The sequence below is a fragment of the Oncorhynchus mykiss genome, chromosome 30 (genome assembly GCF_013265735.2).
Source record: "Oncorhynchus mykiss isolate Arlee chromosome 30, USDA_OmykA_1.1, whole genome shotgun sequence".
Lineage (NCBI taxonomy): Eukaryota > Metazoa > Chordata > Actinopteri > Salmoniformes > Salmonidae > Oncorhynchus > Oncorhynchus mykiss.
In genome coordinates, this window is record NC_050570.1 from 9,062,333 (window position 1) to 9,082,149 (window position 19,817).

General features: G+C 43.1%; 1 protein-coding gene across 1 annotated transcript in view; it reads right to left on the reverse strand.

The window, feature by feature from the left end:
• Positions 1-347: 347 nt before the first annotated feature.
• LOC110521259 (DENN domain-containing protein 5B) overlaps positions 348-19,817 on the reverse strand; it is a 42,104-nt gene continuing 22,634 nt past the window's right edge. Inside the window, exons 10-21 of the mRNA XM_021598714.2 lie at positions 16,827-16,979; positions 15,337-15,421; positions 15,041-15,116; positions 14,413-14,541; positions 14,043-14,164; positions 12,521-12,666; positions 12,266-12,384; positions 11,745-11,932; positions 11,336-11,418; positions 6,525-6,651; positions 6,124-6,286; positions 348-2,473 (exon numbers count right to left, since the gene is read on the reverse strand). Coding sequence (XP_021454389.2) covers positions 2,290-2,473; positions 6,124-6,286; positions 6,525-6,651; positions 11,336-11,418; positions 11,745-11,932; positions 12,266-12,384; positions 12,521-12,666; positions 14,043-14,164; positions 14,413-14,541; positions 15,041-15,116; positions 15,337-15,421; positions 16,827-16,979 — 1,575 coding nt within the window. The 3' untranslated portion in view covers positions 348-2,289. The remainder of the gene's footprint in view (positions 2,474-6,123; positions 6,287-6,524; positions 6,652-11,335; positions 11,419-11,744; positions 11,933-12,265; positions 12,385-12,520; positions 12,667-14,042; positions 14,165-14,412; positions 14,542-15,040; positions 15,117-15,336; positions 15,422-16,826; positions 16,980-19,817) is intronic.

Consider the following 19,817-nt stretch of genomic DNA (forward strand, 5'->3'; position numbering starts at 1 on the left):
CTAATTTGCATAAATGGCTGACGTTTCAGTGCGTCTGCGGTCTGCTGGCCTTATAAGGATGGGAACATTGCGCGGGAAGAGGGGGCTCGTCTCTCGTTGCTATGGCACAGTGGAGAACGTAAGCAAAGAGGCGGAGCCAATCGTTTTTACTATGGAATGCCAGATGGCTTGTGCAATTATGATGGTCAAAGTTAAAGCCATTTTGTGACAGTAAAGGCTAACTAGGCCTAATGTATGCCCAAACAAACATGATTTAAAAAACAACATAACCAACCATGGCATCAAATGATAGGGCCCATCGTTGCCTACAGTTGTGAGAATCATGTTACCAGACAAAACTAAAAGTCAGTTTTATATCTTAGCAGAGACTTTAATCTTTAACACAATTCATTAATATTGAAAATAATAGATTAGTACTTAACTGATATTAGGCTTTCTAATAATAATAATAATAAGCTAGAGCCGTCATCATTTGCGGGTTTGACAAGAATAGTGCAGATGACGACATTTCCATCTTATCAACAAAAAAGCCACATGTAATATCAATATAATATCAAGCTCGTTTTTGAAGAAAAACCTCAATGTTTTGACCAAGCAATTACAATTAAATAAGCAATTTAGAAAACAAAATGCAATTCTGTCAACAAAAACTTAGAGAGAACCCCCTCCCAACTGAAAAGTCTATGGTAACATTGTATGACTGAAGGACAACTTCTTACAAAGCAACGTTCAAATAGTCACAGTATATAAAAAAACGTAACATTTTAATTGACCAAAAGACCATTTTCAATATTTCAAACCAATATTTTCTATATTTTTGTCAGCAAAGCCAGAATGATCCTGTAGGAGGAGTCAAAGTCTATAGAACGATAAACAGACCGGCCTACAGAAACAGGGCCGAGTCAGGGAACATTGAGTAGAGTAGTGGTTCTTGGGCTTCAGTCAGTCAAATAAAACCTCTGATGTACAGGACCAGGAAACTGCTGCACAGACAATTTAAAGATAGTTTTTACATCAACTTTCATGAAAGGCATTCATAAACTAAGCATTACATTAAGCATTTTATAACATTTATAGTTTATAAAGCATTTATGATGGTTCATTCGGGAAAGTTATTATCAAGTGTTGGCGAACAAAAATCTACACCAGTTTGAGCAGAGTAACTAAATTTAATCTCCATTATTTTTTAGATTAGAAATAATCCATTCACAATGTCCATACCATAATAATACAGCAGACAATCGGGCAGCAGAATAACTGTAGCTAGAGACTGACTGCATCACTGAGAGAAAGGAAAAACATTGGGTGTATTCATTAGGGCACACCGGTGCGAACCGTTGCAAAAATGTTTTGCAACGATAACGAGCGTTCAGTTTAGTCCCTCCTCGTTTCGAGCTGTTTGGTTCATAGTGAATACACCCCTGATATGGCCATGCATGTCAGGTTTATATGCCAAGGGCAAGCATAACAGCAATACGACTTGGGTTAAGTAGGGGCAGGACAGGTAGGTGGAGTCAAAGTTCATCACAACTCTTTTTTTTCCCTTGCCCTTCACAGTGTGAGCTGAGACATCAAAGCTGGTTGGTTAAGGGAATCACTCCGCCTCACTCCAAGAGACAGATCACAGTGTAAATGAGGAAAATAAGAAACGCAACACCGTTTCCTATACGTACGTAGGGGCGCAACTTTCATTTTAGAAGTGAGGGCGACAGTTATATATATATATATATATATATTCGGATAAACACTCCAAACAGCCAACTCGCTTGTATCACATTCCAATAATAAAACTCGAGGGGATGAAAATTAAAGTTGCACCCATCCATGCATGTATGGTCAGTGTCACTTCAATGGATATGACATATGCATCAGCAAATGAGGCAATAGGCCTGCAGAAGCTGCCAGGTCAGTGGCTTGTCTTCGGTGTTCCATCCCCTCATAGACTTGCACCCCAAAAAGGTCTCCCATTGTCATTTCCTCTCTTGTCGTGAGAGTTCAGCTGTCCAGTTCTGACCAGGCAGGCTCTGCTGGCTGCATCTCAATTGTCTAAAATGACTTCCTGTCCTCGTGTCCTCTCCCTCACTAGATCTGACAGGATTGAAGTGATGACCCAATGATGGGCTTGTGTAACACTTCTTACTTACACCGGTCATGATCGGTGTGGAACTGAAGGAGAGGACACATGGAGAGGCAGTCACGACACTATTGAGGCCCAGCCACCCTGTGTGCGTTGCGCAGTCTGTGGATAGGGGTTAAAACACCATTTCAATGTCCTCAGCGGCGGTGGGGTTAGAGGTCCACCCCCTTGACCAGGGCAGTCTCCAGGGCGATGGGGAACTCGTGGAGGGTGTGGAGGACACGGGAGAGAGTGTCGACGGCGGTACGATCCCGGACCAGCGCTGACTTCTCGTATTGAACAGCCGTCAGGTGGCACTCGGCCAATAGGTGGAGCCACTGGGGCAGCAGCCGGTCCCTGCCAACACACAGGGTTAAAGGTCAAATCCTTTTCTCCACAGGTCTGTTCAGGAGGGAGCAACACTCAAGCAGAAATGCATTGTGTAGAACAAAAGTGATATGCATTTATGGTTAAGGTCAGGAATTGGGGCTCGGAAACCAACTTGAACCTGGAGCTGTTGACTAGGTTCTCATAGATGCAAGTCTGCATTTTATTTTAAATTCAACAAAAGCAATTGAGTCAGCACAATCTTTGTGGGTTTAATTCGATGATTCTTCCAGTAGTGGTCAGTTTCTATCTAGCTAGGTAGGTATTCTGTCTCAGGAAAATATAGATGCAACATATAGAAGACTAGATCGTAATAAAGCCACGTTTTCAAAAGCAAGCTCCAAGGTGTACCAAAGCACCTCAGACCACTTACTTCAAATCAAGTGTTGTTTTTAGTTTATTTTAATGAATTAATTGCATTTATAAACTGGGTGGTAAGAGCCCTGAATGCTGATTGGCTGACAGCTGTGGTATATCAAACCGTATACCACGATTATGACAAAACATTTATTTTTAATGCTCTAATTACGTTCGTAACCAGTTTATAATAGCAATAAGGTACCTCTGGGGTTTGTGGTATATGGCCAATATACTACGGCTAAGGGCTGTGTCCACTCTGCGTTGCGCATGCCCCATTCAACTCTGCGTTGGCCATATACCACACTCTCCCAGTCCTTATTGCTTAATTATATAGCGCCTTTCATTAGGCCTCAAATGCATGAAATGGAATGAGGAAAATGTATCAAGTTTAGACCATATACACCCATTAACAAACCAGATGAATTGTCATTGTATATAAAACTATTATTAGTTACATTTGAGTTTACAGCCTGTTACTTAGAAATTATTACTTATTAAAAACAATTGTTTTTAATAATTGCATAGTTATTACATTTCAGTTTCCTTGAAATTCATCGACACAAACGTCAATATTTACCATTTGGTAACAGGTTGTTTAGCAATTGTGTTGAATTCTTGGGACGTAGGTACCTTGTTTCCGCATAGTTTCTTAGTTAACTACCAGGTAGGTACCAGCCTGAACAAGGCATTACCCAGTTATTCAGCCAGCTATGTATCCTACATTACACTGGAGGCTCCTCAGAGGTGGAAGGGGAGGACCATCCCCATCAGTGAATTTCATAAACAAAAGAAAATTGTGAAGCATAAAAAAAAGGGTATCCTTTTTAGATAAAACTATACTAATATAGTCACGTCACCAAATTATCTATTAAAATACACTGTTTTGCAATGAAGGTCTACAGTAGCCTCAACAGCTCTCTGTATGGTAGCACCATGGTGTAGCCGGAGGGCAGCTAGCTTCCGTCCTCCTCTGGGTAAATTGACTTCAATACAAAACCTAGGAGGCTCATGGTTCACACCCTTCCATAGACTTACACAGTAACGTTAACAACTTCCGGAGGACATCCTCCAACCTATCAGAGTTCTTGCAGCATGAACTGATATGTTGTCCATCCAATCAAAGGATCAGAGAATGAATCTAGTACTGAAAGCATAATCTACAGATAGCTAGCACTGCATAACGTGTGGTGAGTAGTTGACTCCGAGAGAGAAAGGAGTTTAATAAATGAATTTCCCCTAAAATGAAGAAGAAAGAGATCAATATGTACACACACAAAAGTTGACACACCTACTCATTCCAGGGTTTCTTTATTTGTACTATTTTCTACATTGTAGAATAATAGTGAAGACATCAAAACTGAACACATATGGAATCATGTGTTCAACAAATCAAAATATATTTTATATTTGAGATTCTTCACAGTAGCCACCCTTTGCCTTGACAGCTTTGCACAATGTTGGTATTCTCTCAACCAGCTTCACCTGGAATGCTTTACAAGTCTTGAAGGAGTTCCCACATATGTTGAGTACTTGTTGACTGCTTTTCCTTCACTCTGCGGTTCAACTCATCCAAAACCATCTCAATTGGGTTGAGGTTGGGTGATTGTGGAGGCCAGGTCATCTGAGGCAGCACTCCATCACTGTCCTTCTTGGCCAAATAGCCCTGACACAGACTGGAGATGCGTTGGGTCATTGTCCAGTTGAAAAACAAACGATCGTCCCACTAAACGCAAACCAGATGGGATGGCATATCACTGCAGAATGCCGTGGTAGACATACTGGTTAAATACTGGCGGTCCTCACGAGAGACAGTTTGATGGTTTAAGCTGGTTGAGAGAATGCCAAGAGTGTGCAAAGCTGTTATTAAGACAACGGGTGGCGATGTTGAAGAATCTCAAATACAAAATATATATTTTGATTTGCTGAACACTTTTTTGGTTACTACATGATTCCATGTGTTATTTCATAGTTTTGATGTCTGATTCTACAATGTAGAAAATAATAAAAAAATAAAGAAAAACCCTGGAATGAATAGGTGTGTCCAAACGTTTGACTGGTACTGTATACATTTAAGATTTTTCTCTTCTTCCACTTACTTAGCTAGCGAATGCAGCTAACTAGTTTAGCCTACTCAAACAAAGAGTGATGCTATGTTACCTAGCTGGCTATAACTATCCAACACAACAAACACTTCCAAGGTAAGCTTTTGGTTTTACATTTTTTTTGCCAGCAGGGCAAAAAAGGAAACTTGGAAAGTTTTTTTTGGCCTGGTCTCATACAGCTGATGTGTTGTGCATTGAAGTCCACAAGCAAAGGGAAAAAGGTGAGAAGAGCGTGCATAGATGCGAGAAGGAATACAGCGTGGCTGCTATGAAAGTAAAATGTGTTTACGTGTGATCAGGGGTGTTTTCATTCTGCAGATTCTGTTGAAAAGCGTTTCTTAAAAAGAGAAGCAATATAAACTCTTGTTTGCAACAGTGGGACTAATGATTACACCCTAGATCAGAGATGCAGGCAAGAGTGTGCAAAGCGGTATTGAATGTCACCATCTGCGCATGTGTCACTGTCGGTCACCTCAGATTTCTCGAGCTGTGTCCAGCTACTTTCAGTCATAGGCTAGGTTGTAGCAACCTCATGATGGGTATAAGGAAAATGTCAATGTCACATTGGAATGGAATTTGAATGACAGCCATCCAATATGCTGTAACAGAAATAATGCCGTGCTCATAAATAAAAAAATGGAATCGTCCTCCCTCATCTTAAAGCCACATCGACCGCCACGGTTTTGACCACCCCAATGCTGCAGGCCTCCAGCAGCCCAAATTCCTGGCTGAAATAACAGTGTGTGATGTAAATGGGTCAGGTCTGTGACTGAGGCCTTGGAGACCAGTCCTGCTGCAGGCCACTCTGGCTGCAGAGTGCTCAGAGGGGCTACAGGGAAAGGGAAAGTGTGTCACTCAGGACTGATAGAATTAACCACCAGAATGGTGACGTTCACATTTTTCATTAGAGGGCCCTGTTAGAATGCATCTGTCATGTCATACTTGCACAGTCTTACACAACTGGGGCCTATTCAGAAAGATGCAACGTTCAGTAAGTGAAGAAAGAAATAGGATGTATAGAGCTGGAATTATTCCCTATTCTGCATGACAGACAGTCATATCTGTTCTACAAAATATGTTCTGTGACAAGTTAGATCCTCTTGGCCCCTACCATCTCCCTTTCCATTGCCGTTTGAACTTTGAACTTTCACCTCTCACCTGACTCCCAGGCAGACCAGCAGCTGGAACTTGCCCTCCTTTCCGATGTTCCGTGGTGAAGCGTTGATGGCGTTGGCATAGTGACACAGCGAGTCACATAGTTCTGTTGATTCACGCAAGTCACCCATCTGATCCGCAGTCTCCATGGAAACCACCACTTTCTCTGCGTGTGTGAAACAGAAGGACAGGGACCATGGAAATAGAGTGACTAATCATACACTAGAACGCTAGAAATTCAATTTCTATGACATGATGATGCTGTTTACTAGGGGTACTAGGTGAATCATGCTGTGCTGCACTAACACACTGAATAATTAAACATTTAACTTGTCAAATTAGCCACTAGATGGAGACAAATTACATTACTACACAACACATTCTGTGCCCACACCCACACTTACCCACAAAGTCCCATATGAACACACTCCTTTGAAATAGGCGCGAGGACTTAAAGCCGTGGAGGAGGAACTGTTCCAGGGAGCGCACCAGCCCCCCCTCTCCACAGAGCAGAGCAGTCAGGTTCCCCCTCTGAAAGGAGAGGAGAGGTTCAATGAGTCGCTAACTTGTAGAATATGGTTCTGGTTATACAGTTACAATGTTAGAGTTTAAAGAGCGACTGAATAAAAATAAAAAAAATACACAGCCTGTGGCATCGATATGAGTCAGAAACATTTATTCTAGTGTCAAAATTGACTACAAATAAATACAATTAATGGTAAGTAAGAATTTTGGTCATAAAGCCAGGTCTCTTCCAAAACTGAAATTTGTGAGATTATTAGGAGGTAAAAAAAGAGTATGTCACGGAATAAAGGGTACGTAACAGTTTTCCTTCGGTTGGGTGATCGTCAATTCAGAGAACAAGACATATTCGTAATTCCCAGGACACTGACCATGGTAAATTTGGTTCGACTTTGGATATCCCCATTGGGCTAGTTAGGGGCAATCAGTTGTCCCATTTATGTTGTGTAATATATTGACAGTCCCACATATAGGCCATCCAAAGTCAAAACTATTTTGCCATGGTTGCAGACCCGCCAGCTGAAGCCAATTGGCGAAAGAAGTTGGCTATCTAGTTAGCTAGCCTACTTCCAGACACAATACCTGGTTAGACTGTTTCAAGTTATCTAGAAGGGTGAGTGACTAACTGTACTGTTTTTGCTGAGTGAATATACAAATGCTTCCCACGTGTGAACACACACACACACACACACAAAGCCCACCTTCAAGACCCAAATCTCATTCTCAGTTGCATTTCCCAATGAGGATGATTGAAAGCGAGGCTAAATCAGTAAATTCAGCCCCCCCTTTAAAGATGCTACATCCCTTAAGCTGGACACAGCAGAACACTCAGACTGCGGAAGCAATCCTTAGGAAGACCACCAAAAACTCTGAAATCTCCATCCCTAACTACAACATTTTCAGACAAGATAGAATGGCCAAAGGGGGCGGTGTTGCCATCTACTGCAGAGATAGCCTGGAGAGTTCTGTCCTACTATCCAGGTCTGTACCCAAACAATTTGAACTTCAACTTTTAAAAATCCACCTCTGAAAACAAGTCTCTCACCATTGCCGCTTGCTATAGACCACCCTCTGCGCCCAGCTGTGCTCTGGACACCATATGTGAACTGATTGCCCCCATCTATCTTTCAAAACTCTGGCTGCTAGGTGACCTAAACTGGAACATGCTTAACACCCCAGCCACCATAGAATCTAAGCTTGATGCCCTCAATCTCACACAAATTATCAATGAACCTACCAGGTATCACCACAAAGCCGTAAACACAGGCACCCTCATAGATATCATCCTAACCAACTTGCCCTCTAAATACACCTCTCCTGCTTACAACCAAGATCTCAGCGATCACTGCCTCATTGCCTGCATCCGTAATGGGTCTGCGACCAAACGACCACCCCTCATCACTGTCAAACGCTCCCTGAAATACTCCAGCGAGCAGGCCTTTCTAATCGACCTGGCCCGGGTATCCTGGAAGGAGATTGACCTCATCCCGTCAGTAGAGGATGCCTGTTTTTTTTTTTTTTTAAATTAAATGCCTTCCTCACCATCTTAAATAAGCATGCCCCATTCAATAAATTTAGAACCAGGAACAGATATAGCCCTTGGTTCGCTCCAGACCTGACTGCCCATAACCAACACAAAAACATCCTATGGCGTTCTGCATTAGCATCGAACAGCCCCCGTGATATGCAACTTTTCAGGGAAGCTAGAAACCAATATCCACAGGGAGTTAGAAAAGCCAAGGCTAGCTTTTTCAAGCAGAAATTTGCTTCCTGCAACAAACTCAAAAAAGTTCTGGGACACTAAAGTTCATGGAGAATAAGAGCACTTCCCACTGCACTGAGGATAGGAAACACTGTCACTACCGATAAATCCACTATAATTGAGAATTTCAATAACCATTTTTCTACGGCTGGCCATGCTTTCCACCTGGCTACCCCGGTCAACAGCACTGCACCCCTACAGCAACTCGCCCAAGCCTTCCCCATTTCTCCTTCTCCCAAATCTAGTCTGCTGATGTTCTGAAAGAGCTGCAAAATCTGGACCCCTACATATCAGCCAGGCTAGACAATATGGACCCTTTCTAAAATGATCTGCAGAAATTTTTGCAACCCCTATTACTAGCCTGTTCAACCTCTCGTGTCGTCTGAGATTCCCAAAGATTGGAAAGCAGCTGCGGTCATCCCCCTCTTCAAAGGGGTGGGGACACTCTTGACCCAAACTGCTACAGACCTATATCTATCCTACCCTGCCTTTCTAAGGTCTTCGAAAGCCAAGTTAACAAACAGATTACCGACCATTTTGAATCCCACCGCACCTTCTCCGCTATGCAATCTGGTTTCAGAGCTGTACATGGGTGCACCTCAGCCACGCTCAAGGTCCTAAACGATATCTTAACCGCCATCGATAAGAAACAATACTGTGCAGCCGTATTCATTGACCTGGCCAAGGCTTTCGACTGTCAATTACCACATCCTCATCAGCAGACTCGATAGCCTTGGTTTCTCAAATGATTGCCTCGCCTGGTTCACCAACTACTTCTCTGATAGAGTTCAGTGTGTCAGATCGGAGGGCCTGTTGTCCGGGCCTATGGCAGTCTATGGGGGTGCCACAGGGTTAAATTCTTGGGCCGACTCTTTTCTCTGTATACATCAATGATGTTGCTCTTGCAGCTGGTGAGTCTCTGATCCAACTCTACGCAGACCACACCATTCTGTATACTTCTGGCCCTTCTTTGGACACTGTTAACAACCCTCCAGATGAGCTTCAATGCCATACAACTCTCCTTCCGTGGCCTCCAACTGCTCTTAAATACATGTATAACTAAATGCATGCTCTTCAACCGATCGCTCCCTGCACCTGCCCGCCCACCCAACATCACTACTCTGGACGGTCCTTACTTAGGTAGTTGTCCACATATTCTAGGTGTCTGGTTAGACTGTAAACTCTCCTTCCAGACCCATATCAAACATCTCCAATCCAAAGTTAACTCTAGAATTGGATTCCTTTTTCGCAACAAAGTATCCTTCACTCATGCTGCCAAACACCCTCGTACAACTGACCATCCTACCGATCCTCGACGATGTCATTTACAAAATAGCCAACAATACCCTACTCAATAAATTGGATGCAGTCTATCACAGTGCCATCCGTTTTGTCACCAAAGCCCCATATACTACCCACCATTGCCACCTGTACGCTCTCGTTGGCTGGCCCTCGCTTCATACTCGTCACCAAACCCACTGACTCCAGGTCATCTACAAGACCCTGCTAGGTAAAGTCCCCCTTATCTCAGCTCACTGGTCACCATAGCAGCACCCACCTGTAGCACGCTCTCCAGCAGGTATATCTCTCTGGTCACCCCCAAAACCAATTCTTCCTTTAGTCGCCTCTCCTTCCAGTTCTCTGCTGCCAATGACTGGAACGAACTACAAAAATCTCTGAAACTGGAAACACTTCTCTCCCTCACTAGCTTTAAGAGCAGCTCACAGATTACTGCACCTGTACATAGCCCATCTATAATTTAGCCCAAACAACTATCTCTTCCCTTACTGTATTTATTTAGCTCCTTTGCACCCCATTATTTCTATCTCTACTTTGCACATTCTTCCACTGCAAATCTACCATTCCAGTGTTTTACTTGCTATATTGTATTTACTTTGCCACCATGGCCTTTTGCCTTTACCTTCCTTATCTCACCTAATTTGCTCACATTGTATATAGACTTATTTTTCTACTGTATGTTTGTTTTACTCCATGTGTAACTCTGTGTTGTTGTATGTGTCGAACTGCTTTGCTTTATCTTGGCCAGGTCGCAAGTGTAAATGAGAACTTGTTCTCAACTGGCTTACCTGGTTAAATAAAGGTGAAATATATATATACATTTTTTTTAATCACTGAAGTTTCTTCAGAAACCTTCCATCCGCATTCATTCAGTCATCCTTACAAATTAAGCAAATTAAGTTGTACAATTGTTGGACTGCAGTGTGGAGGAGTTGAATGATGGTTGCCGCGGTGACAAACCTAAGCCCAGGGCAATATTATCTAGTACACTTCAGTTCCAGAGAATGCGCTCAAAGCAACACGATTCAGCTTTCCCTCCAGGTTCCAACAGTCTTAAGATGAAATTAAAAACCTAATTCAAAAGCACTTGCTGTGACAGAATCTCCCAAAGCAGTGAGTGGTTTCTAGGAAGCTCTTATACATAATAATATATTTTAATTTACAATTCACTGAGGGGCGTGTGTGAATCTTCATGGTGCCTCTGCTACGCCAAGGAAAGGTCCATTTATTAAAGCTGATTGGTCGATGAATTATCCTGGGGGGGAGAGGTTAAGTGGTAACTGATAGAAACAGTGAGCTACTGTCTCCAAAGGGCTGGGGTTTTTAAAGGGAGTTCAGACTAGGGATTTTAAAGAAGTCAGAGCAGGCTTTTAAAAGGAAAAGTCAGAACAGACTTTTAAAAAGGGGAGGTCAGGGCAGGCCGTAGACTAGAGAAAAAAAGCCAGTCTGCCTTTAAACTGTGGGAGATTCTGCCTTGCAGAGCGAAGGTCGTGAATCGTGCGGATGATAACCTCTAGACACACAGAGACTCATAGATCCAGACACAAACAGCAGCAGACAAAGGCCCGAGAGGCTAAAGTCTCCTCTGCTCCCTCTATTTTCTGTGTTTGGAATCTCTCACACACAGCCTACCTCCTGCTCTGCTTTATGGAAGTGCTTGACAAGGTTGTTCACTGCCTCCCTCGTATCCTCCTGCACCTGAGCAGAGGAGAGCTCTGAATGGAGGAGAGAGATGGCGGGAAGGTGGGAGGGAGAGAGGTAGAACGGGAGAGAGGAATTTAGACGTGACGATGGACAATGGCATGAAAGACAGGGGAGGAAAGATGAAGCATTAAAAATAAGGTATAGCAATGAATTACAGAACATTTACATTTACTCATGACCATAGGAAAGATAAGATATTATGCTTAATGGTTAATATAAAAAGTGTAATATCTTTTTTTTTTTTTTTTACTTTCCCTTCATAAAATTCCAGGTACAAACTGTTTCCAGGTGTAGATGCTCAGTAAATCTGACCCTCAGTGTGTGTGTCCATACATACTGTTGCTGCGGCTCAGAGACCCCAGACTCCCCGTGCGTCCGCTCTGTGGGGGCGAGCCCTGCTCTGGGGGAGTCCCCGTCCACCTCCCAGAATCCTCCTCTCCTCCGGGCGACACCAGCTGACCAATCAGCACCCTCTCCAGGCTTCCGTCGCCCACACCCTTCCCCAGCCAGCGGCCGCATGGGAACCTGGGAGGAGAGCGCAGGTAGAGAGATAAGAGGGTGAGAGGTTATATGTGAAACATGGCAAAGGAGCAGTCAATTTTAAATGTGTTAATTCAGAATTTTGAGGCAGGATCACGTTCATTAGGGACCAAACAGAAGGACAACCTGGGCTTGTCTAATCCAAAACACAAAATGTTCCTTTCCTGTTGCAGACGGTTTTAAAGTGGTTTTCCGTTGTGTGCCCTAATAAACACAACTTGTGTGAGTACAGAAATTAGAGCAACACTAACTAACTTGGTCAACAACTAAAAAAAAGTGTGCAGATTTAACAGAAGAAACACCATATGTGTTTGTTACCTGTAGGTGTGTCCAGTGATCTCATTGTGCACAATCACACAGTCCACCAGACACTTAGCCAGCAGGCCAGAGTTCTCCTGGCCCAGCTGCAGGGTGCTCAGTCTGCCCAGGTTCTGACACTAACACACAGAGGGACAGACTAGAATAAGAACAGAGTGTGCCAGCATGCGTATGTCTGTTTGATGGAGAATTCCTAAGCAGTAGCTTCCATCCGCTCCACCCAGCCCAGGTAAACAATGGGACTGAGCAGCTCACCTGGAAGATGATCTCCTGTGTGTTCTTGGGAATCTGTCTGACCCCGGAGTCACCCAGCTCGCCAGAAACACACACCCAGGGGTTGGACATTGTCATGGCAATGCTCAGCTTCTTCATGGGCGTTATGACAACACGGTACGGAATGCCTGAAGGGACAAGAGACGAGAACATTTACATTTGAGTCATTTAGCAGACGCCCTTATCCAGACGCCCTTATCCAGAGCGACTTACAGGTAGTGAACACATTTCACATTTCAGTGCAACGTTAGATGTTCATGGACTGTTAAAAAGGTTGCTTTAGTTTAAACCAGCTAAGAATGTTTAGATCCCAGAACATTTCTGGCACATTAATGGTAACGTTCCTCTATCCAGAATGACAGTGTTCTTAAGACCATTCCGTCTTTAACACGTACCAGGAACGTTTTCAGAACTGCAGGGGGATGCTGACTTATCTGAAGATAATATTGCAGAAACATGAACTAAAACGCTTCAATAACGTTAGAACACTCTCTCATACAACCAAATAGGAATTAGGAACCCAATGACATCATAGTAAAACTCCCTGTAGGATATTTTTTTTAAAACACACTCAAGTTGTGGTCTGATAATGATGGGGTCCCTGATTAGCCTGAGTACCAATCTCTTTAGGGAACATTCCATTCCACTCGTCATTGCCACAGACTGGCCATATGCAGCGCAGTTGCTGATTGGTAGTTGGAAACAACATTAATAGTTTACATGAAAATGTGTACGATTGTTGTTCTTAATATCTTCACTGTTCCCTGCTTGCTAAATTCATGCATCTCCACTGGCCTCTCTCTCGCTCTTCCATCCTCTCCCTATTCCTCATACAGCTCTTGAACCAGTAGCCTAGCCCAATGTGTCCCAGAAGTAGAAACATAGTTTGGTCACTTATTTTGAGAAAGAAAATAGATAATTATCCACACACACACACAAAAAAAACTCTTGCTCGCTGGACATACAGTAAAGTAGTCTACAGCGTTCACAATGAACTGGCGGGGAAGTTAAAATGGAGAGACCTTTTCTTTGATGTGATCTCATTGGCTGGTGGTAAAAATGCAATAAACAGGAATCCTCTGTTCTCCCAGCGCCCAATGTTAATGCTCCCAATGAAACGTATGAATTAATTTAGGAAACGTTCTATCAGTCTAATTTGCGTAAACATCGTGATTGGATGATAGCTGTGCGGGTTATCGAATCAGGATCAAATCCTCTGATCTCCTCGAGCTCAATAAGAATGTTCATGTTTGAAGATTGCTAAAAAAAAAAAAGGCCAGTATCTTTGGCAATGACAAGGAGCATGTTAGCGAAATAGACTGGTACCCAGGCTAATCCCTGATGAATTTGCTGTCACAAAAGGCTCCCCGGCCCCAAAAAGTCTGAAAACCCCTACATTAGTGCACAAAAAAACAAAAACAAAAAAAATCTCATTGGACAATCTCAGGTACTTCTTCCGTTTGGTGCCGAATGAACACAGCCCTGTTGAATCTCCCAGACTTACTGATGGAGGTGAATTTGCGTGTGAAGCAGAGGTAGTCTACAGTGTTGAGCGACAGCAGGTGGAACAGAAACTGCTCCCTCTCCTCCTCACACAGCAGGAATGCATAAGGTTTATACAGCTGCCTGTAAGGAGAGGACAGAGGTTAACACACTCACAAATGAAGCATGCATCTGAAGAGTCATCGGTCTGTTACCCTTTTCACATTATCGTGCCGACCCCAACCTCGCCGGCTCAGATATTTTATTTTCACATTGTACTTTCCAGCACGATTCTAGCGACTATCCTGGATGTGCAACCAAGCCAGCTCAGCACAGCTTGGCTCTGCTCATTTCAGTAGTGTGAAGAGGGTATATGTGATATGGGTGTGTACCTAATCAGGTCATGGTTGGCCAGGAGCAGTTTGAGGTGTTGTGAGAGCAGTTTCTTCTCCAGGGCCAGATGAATCCAGGCCCGGGCCTGACCCACTTCACAGAGACCCCCACTCATGGTCTGGACAAACCTGAGATGGTAAAACACATTATATTATTTTTTCAAAGGGAGCAGTTTGTTGGGTTGGGTTGCGCTATCCTTTAGGAAAGCTGCCGTGGTTTCAAAACTCCCTGTAATTGAACATAGTTACCGGACTTTTCTGAAATGTTGGTTATTAAGAGGCAATTTTGGAAATCTATGGACACATGGTCCTTTATACTTTAAAGTATTTTTTTTTTCAAATTCTTTACATGTCCATTACTTTCTAGTAGATAGACCATGTGTTTCAAGAGAAAATAGCCTTCATGATAAAAAAACATCAACAATGACATCATTTCCAATGAAATCCGCAACTTACAACTATAGAGATTCTTTCCACAACTGCCAAAACATTTACAACACAATATTGACATTGTAAAATAAATATAAATGTTAAAATATTTCATTGTGAAACCCTTATATTAAAAACAGCAACAGTGATGGGTTACATTTAAGATCATGTTTTACAGCTTTGTGAATCCACACATTACCTCATATCCTGTACAAAGGAGCCCTTCGGCGGTGGAAGCCCCTCCTCCAGCCTCCTGCTGTCCGACCCATTGGACACTGTAACCAGGAAGAGCGTGATTGGCATATGTGATCCCCTCACAGAGCATACCTAGCAGACAAACTACTAAATAATACCAGATGGATATTACTGTACAACCTTCCTAATATCTACTGTCTCTAGCCTGGTCCAACATCTGTTTCTGCTGCATGTCTAATTCCGATGATCATTGTCATCACAAACAGATCTGGGATCAGATTAGTATGCATCTACTCTGACCTGGACACTCGGCATTTGAAGGTGACTCCATCTTCTCCTCGTTGTCCTGGTAGTGGAGCAGATGGGACCACAGAGCCGACCTCCCCTGGACGGTACAAACACAAATCAACAGCACTCACAAAAGTTTAGGGAAAAACACACACACACACACACACACACTTAAGTGTATTGCAGAATGCAGATTGCTAATTTGATGCCACCATTGTTTTGTACTTCCCGGAGACAAAGTCATCATTAGGATGATTATTGCTAATTTGCATGTCTGTTTGAATCCCGGGCTTCAGTGCACTCAGAAAGTATTCCCTTGACCCCCCCCCCCCCCCCCATCTTTACACAATACCCCATAATGACAAAAGTATGGGGGTCATTGTCCTGTTGGAAAGTAAATCTTCGCCCCAGTCTAAGGTTATTTGCACTGAAGCAGGCTCTCATCAAGGATTTGCCTGTATTTGGCTCCATTCATTGTTCCCTCTATCCTTAACCGTCTCCCAGTTGCTGCTGATTAGTATCCCCATAGCATGATGCTGCCACCACCATGCTTCACGGTAGGGATGGTGTTAAGACGGATGATGAGCTGTGCCTTGTTCTCTCTAGACATAGCACTTTGCATTCAGGGCAAAGAGTTACCTTTTTGTCTCATCAGACCACAGAATATTTTGCGTTATGCTCGTAGTCTTTCACATGCCTTTTTCCAAACTCCAGGCGTGCGGTCATGTGCCTTTTTCTCAGGAGTGGCTTCCGTCTGGACACTCTCCCATTAAGCCCAGAGTGGTGAAGTGCTGTAGAGACTTGTCCTTCTGGCAGGTTCTCCCATCTCAGCCAAGGAACTCTGTAGTTCTGTCAGAGTGGTCATTGGGTTCCTGGTCACCTCCCTGACCAAGGTCCTTCTTGCCCGGTTGCTCAGTTTGGTCGGACGGCCAGCTCTAGGCAAAGTCTGGGTAGTTACAGATTTTTTACATTTCCTAATGATATAGACCACTGTGCTGTTGGAAACGTTCCACACTCTAGAAATTGTTTAATACCCTTCCCCAGATATATGCCTCATTACAATTCTCTCAGAGATCTATGGACAGTTCCTTGGAGTTCATGGTATAGTTTCTGCTCTGACATGCACTGTCAACTGTGGGACCGTATATAGGCAGGTGTGTGTTTTTCATGTTCAAACAATTTTAATTGGCCACAGTTGTCACTATAACTTAATTTGGAGTCCATCAAGGATGATCAAAGGAAAATTGGATGCGCCCAAGCGCAATTTGGAGTGTCATGGCAAAAGAGCGTGAATTTATTTTCAATCAATTTGTAACATTTCGAAAAACATGTTTTCACTTTGCCATTATGGGGTATTGTGCCTAAATCGGTGAGAAAAAAAACGATTTAATCCATGTTGAATTCAGGCTGTAATGTGGCTGTAATGTGGCTGTAACGTGGAATAAGTCAAGGGTATGAATACTTTTTTGCCGTACGTCTGCCTGCCCGTCCATGCGACTAACCTGTTTGAGCTGTAGCCCGTGGCCCCAGGTCCTCTCCAGCAGGTCACAGAGGCTGTGGATCAGTCTGTTCTCCTGCAGGCCTGTAATATTGGCCTCGCCCTGCCCCAGCTCCACACTCTCCTTCCCCATCCTTTCCATCAGCATATGCCTGGTCTGCACCACACAGAGACACACAATCAGGGTTACATCATAATTCTAACACCTTTCTCCTAAAGTGTGCACTTACACACACCCAGTAATGGATTTCAGGATTTTAAATCCATGACAAGGAGGAGTGTGCAAGGGCATAGACAGCTTGGCTGACAACGTCACAAAAATAAAGTCATCAACAGGGCCGGAAGCTGAACGGTATGATTCTGGACGGTCAGATAGTTAGCAACAATGACAAGACGCTGCCAAGTGGGGAATTCTAGGTGGCTCGTTTCAGCTCGTTGTATCTTGTTATTGATACCATGTCTTTGTTTAGAGGTGTTTTGACTGATTTCATGTCAATGCTAATATGGCTAATTCGCTAGCTAGCTAACCAACCACTAACGTATTTGAGAGACAACAAGTGCTCATTGTACCTACCTGGTCCTACCTATAGTTTATGTATTGACACCATATGGATTTGAATGAAAAGCATTTGAATAAAAAGGTGAAAGTAAGAAGTGAAAATAATAAAAAAAATAGGCTACATGTCATATTAAAACAGCATTTAAACACTAAATAGGTCAGGAGCCTAAGGAGTAATGAAAATGAATTATTTAGGTTATATTATTTCTATTATTTCAAGGTTATAGCCTACAAAGAAACATTGTGAAGCATTTGCGAGTGCAACACTAGGCTGGTAGGGACATAAAGCTAATTTAAACATGTTGTTGTATAAAATCCTTGGTCTATCAATTGAGCATATAGCCTGTGACTTAGAATGAAATACAAATTAAACAAAGTTTTTAAAACAGGAGTTTGGCCAGTCTCTGGATTCAGGCTGATGTGATGGTGCCTGGAGAGCAGGCCATGAGCAGATCATATCCTGTCCACACTTGCAGAGCCACTGGGGATGCTAAACACCTTTTAGGCCACTCTTTTCTTGTTCCTATAGGTAGGCCTAAAGGTTTTTAGGCAAAATAACCCAATCAAAACAGAAGTCTCCTTGAACATCGTCCTTTACTTGTGGATGTTTAATGTAGCCAGTGTATAACTACCATATCCCACGTGTAGAACAATGTCATCCGGTCTGTAACCTAATAGTTTAGCACCATAACAGCAGGTAGCATCCAGTCTGTAACCTAATAGTTTAGCACCATAACAGCAGGTAGAATCCAGTCTGTAACCTAATAGTTTAGCACCATAACAGCAGGTAGAATCCAGTCTGTAACCTAATAGTTTAGCACCATAACAGCAGGTAGCATCCAGTCTGTAACCTAATAGTTTAGCACCATAACAGCAGGTAGAATCCAGTCTGTAACCTAATAGTTTAGCACCATAACAGCAGGTAGAATCCAGTCTGTAACCTAATAGTTTAGCACCATAACAGCAGGTAGAATCCAGTCTGTAACCTAATAGTTTAGCACCATAACAGCAGGTAGCATCCAGTCTGTAACCTAATAGTTTAGCACCATAACAGCAGGTAGCATCCAGTCTGTAACCTAATAGTTTAGCACCATAACAGCAGGTAGCATCCAGTCTGTAACCTAATAGTTTAGCACCATAACAGCAGGTAGCATCCAGTCTGTAACCTAATAGTTTAGCACCATAACAGCAGGTAGCATGTGGTCTGTAACCTAATAGTTTAGCACCATAACAGCAGGTAGCATCCAGTCTGTAACCTAATAGTTTAGCACCATAACAGCAGGTAGCATCCAGTCTGTAACCTAATAGTTTAGCACCATAACAGCAGGTAGCATCTGGTCTGTAACCTAATAGTTTAGCACCATAACAGCAGGTAGAATCCAGTCTGTAACCTAATAGTTTAGCACCATAACAGCAGGTAGAATCCAGTCTGTAACCTAATAGTTTAGCACCATAACAGCAGGTAGAATCCAGTCTGTAACCTAATAGTTTAGCACCATAACAGCAGGTAGCATCCAGTCTGTAACCTAATAGTTTAGCACCATAACAGCAGGTAGCATCCAGTCTGTAACCTAATAGTTTAGCACCATAACAGCAGGTAGCATCCAGTCTGTAACCTAATAGTTTAGCACCATAACAGCAGGTAGCATCCAGTCTGTAACCTAATAGTTTAGCACCATAACAGCAGGTAGCATCCAGTCTGTAACCTAATAGTTTAGCACCATAACAGCAGGTAGCATCCAGTCTGTAACCTAATAGTTTAGCACCATAACAGCAGGTAGCATCCAGTCTGTAACCTAATAGTTTAGCACCATAACAGCAGGTAGCATGTGGTCTGTAACCTAATAGTTTAGCACCATAACAGCAGGTAGCATCCAGTCTGTAACCTAATAGTTTAGCACCATAACAGCAGGTAGCATCCAGGACTTATGTTTCGAACACACCGACAGCGTTATTTCATTTTGGGCCACCAGAATTATTCATTTCCAATGAAAACGCTGCGTTTGCCTCGCAACAATGCGTTGCAGAGGCCGTTGCAGTACGTTCGGTGTGGTGCACACTGTTAGGGCACACTGTTAGGGCACACTGTTAGGGCACACTGTTAGGGCACACTGTTAGGGCACACTGTTAGGGCATACTGTTAGGGCATACTGTTAGGGCATACTGTTAGGGCACACTGTTAGGGCACACTGTTAGCAGTTACTCTCCAATAACACAGACCCCAAAGCAAATCAGGGGGAGGAAAATAGGTTTATTCAAAGAGGACACATCATGCAGGGAGGTAGATGGTCATGCTCCCTGCCCTCAGTGATTATCCCCACAGAACAAAGAAACAGGATGTCATTTATAACCCCCCACCCTAGCCTGACCAATTAGAAGTCCTTGCAGTCCAACTGGGCCAATTACCAAATAACAAGTGTGCTGCTCCAGACTCAA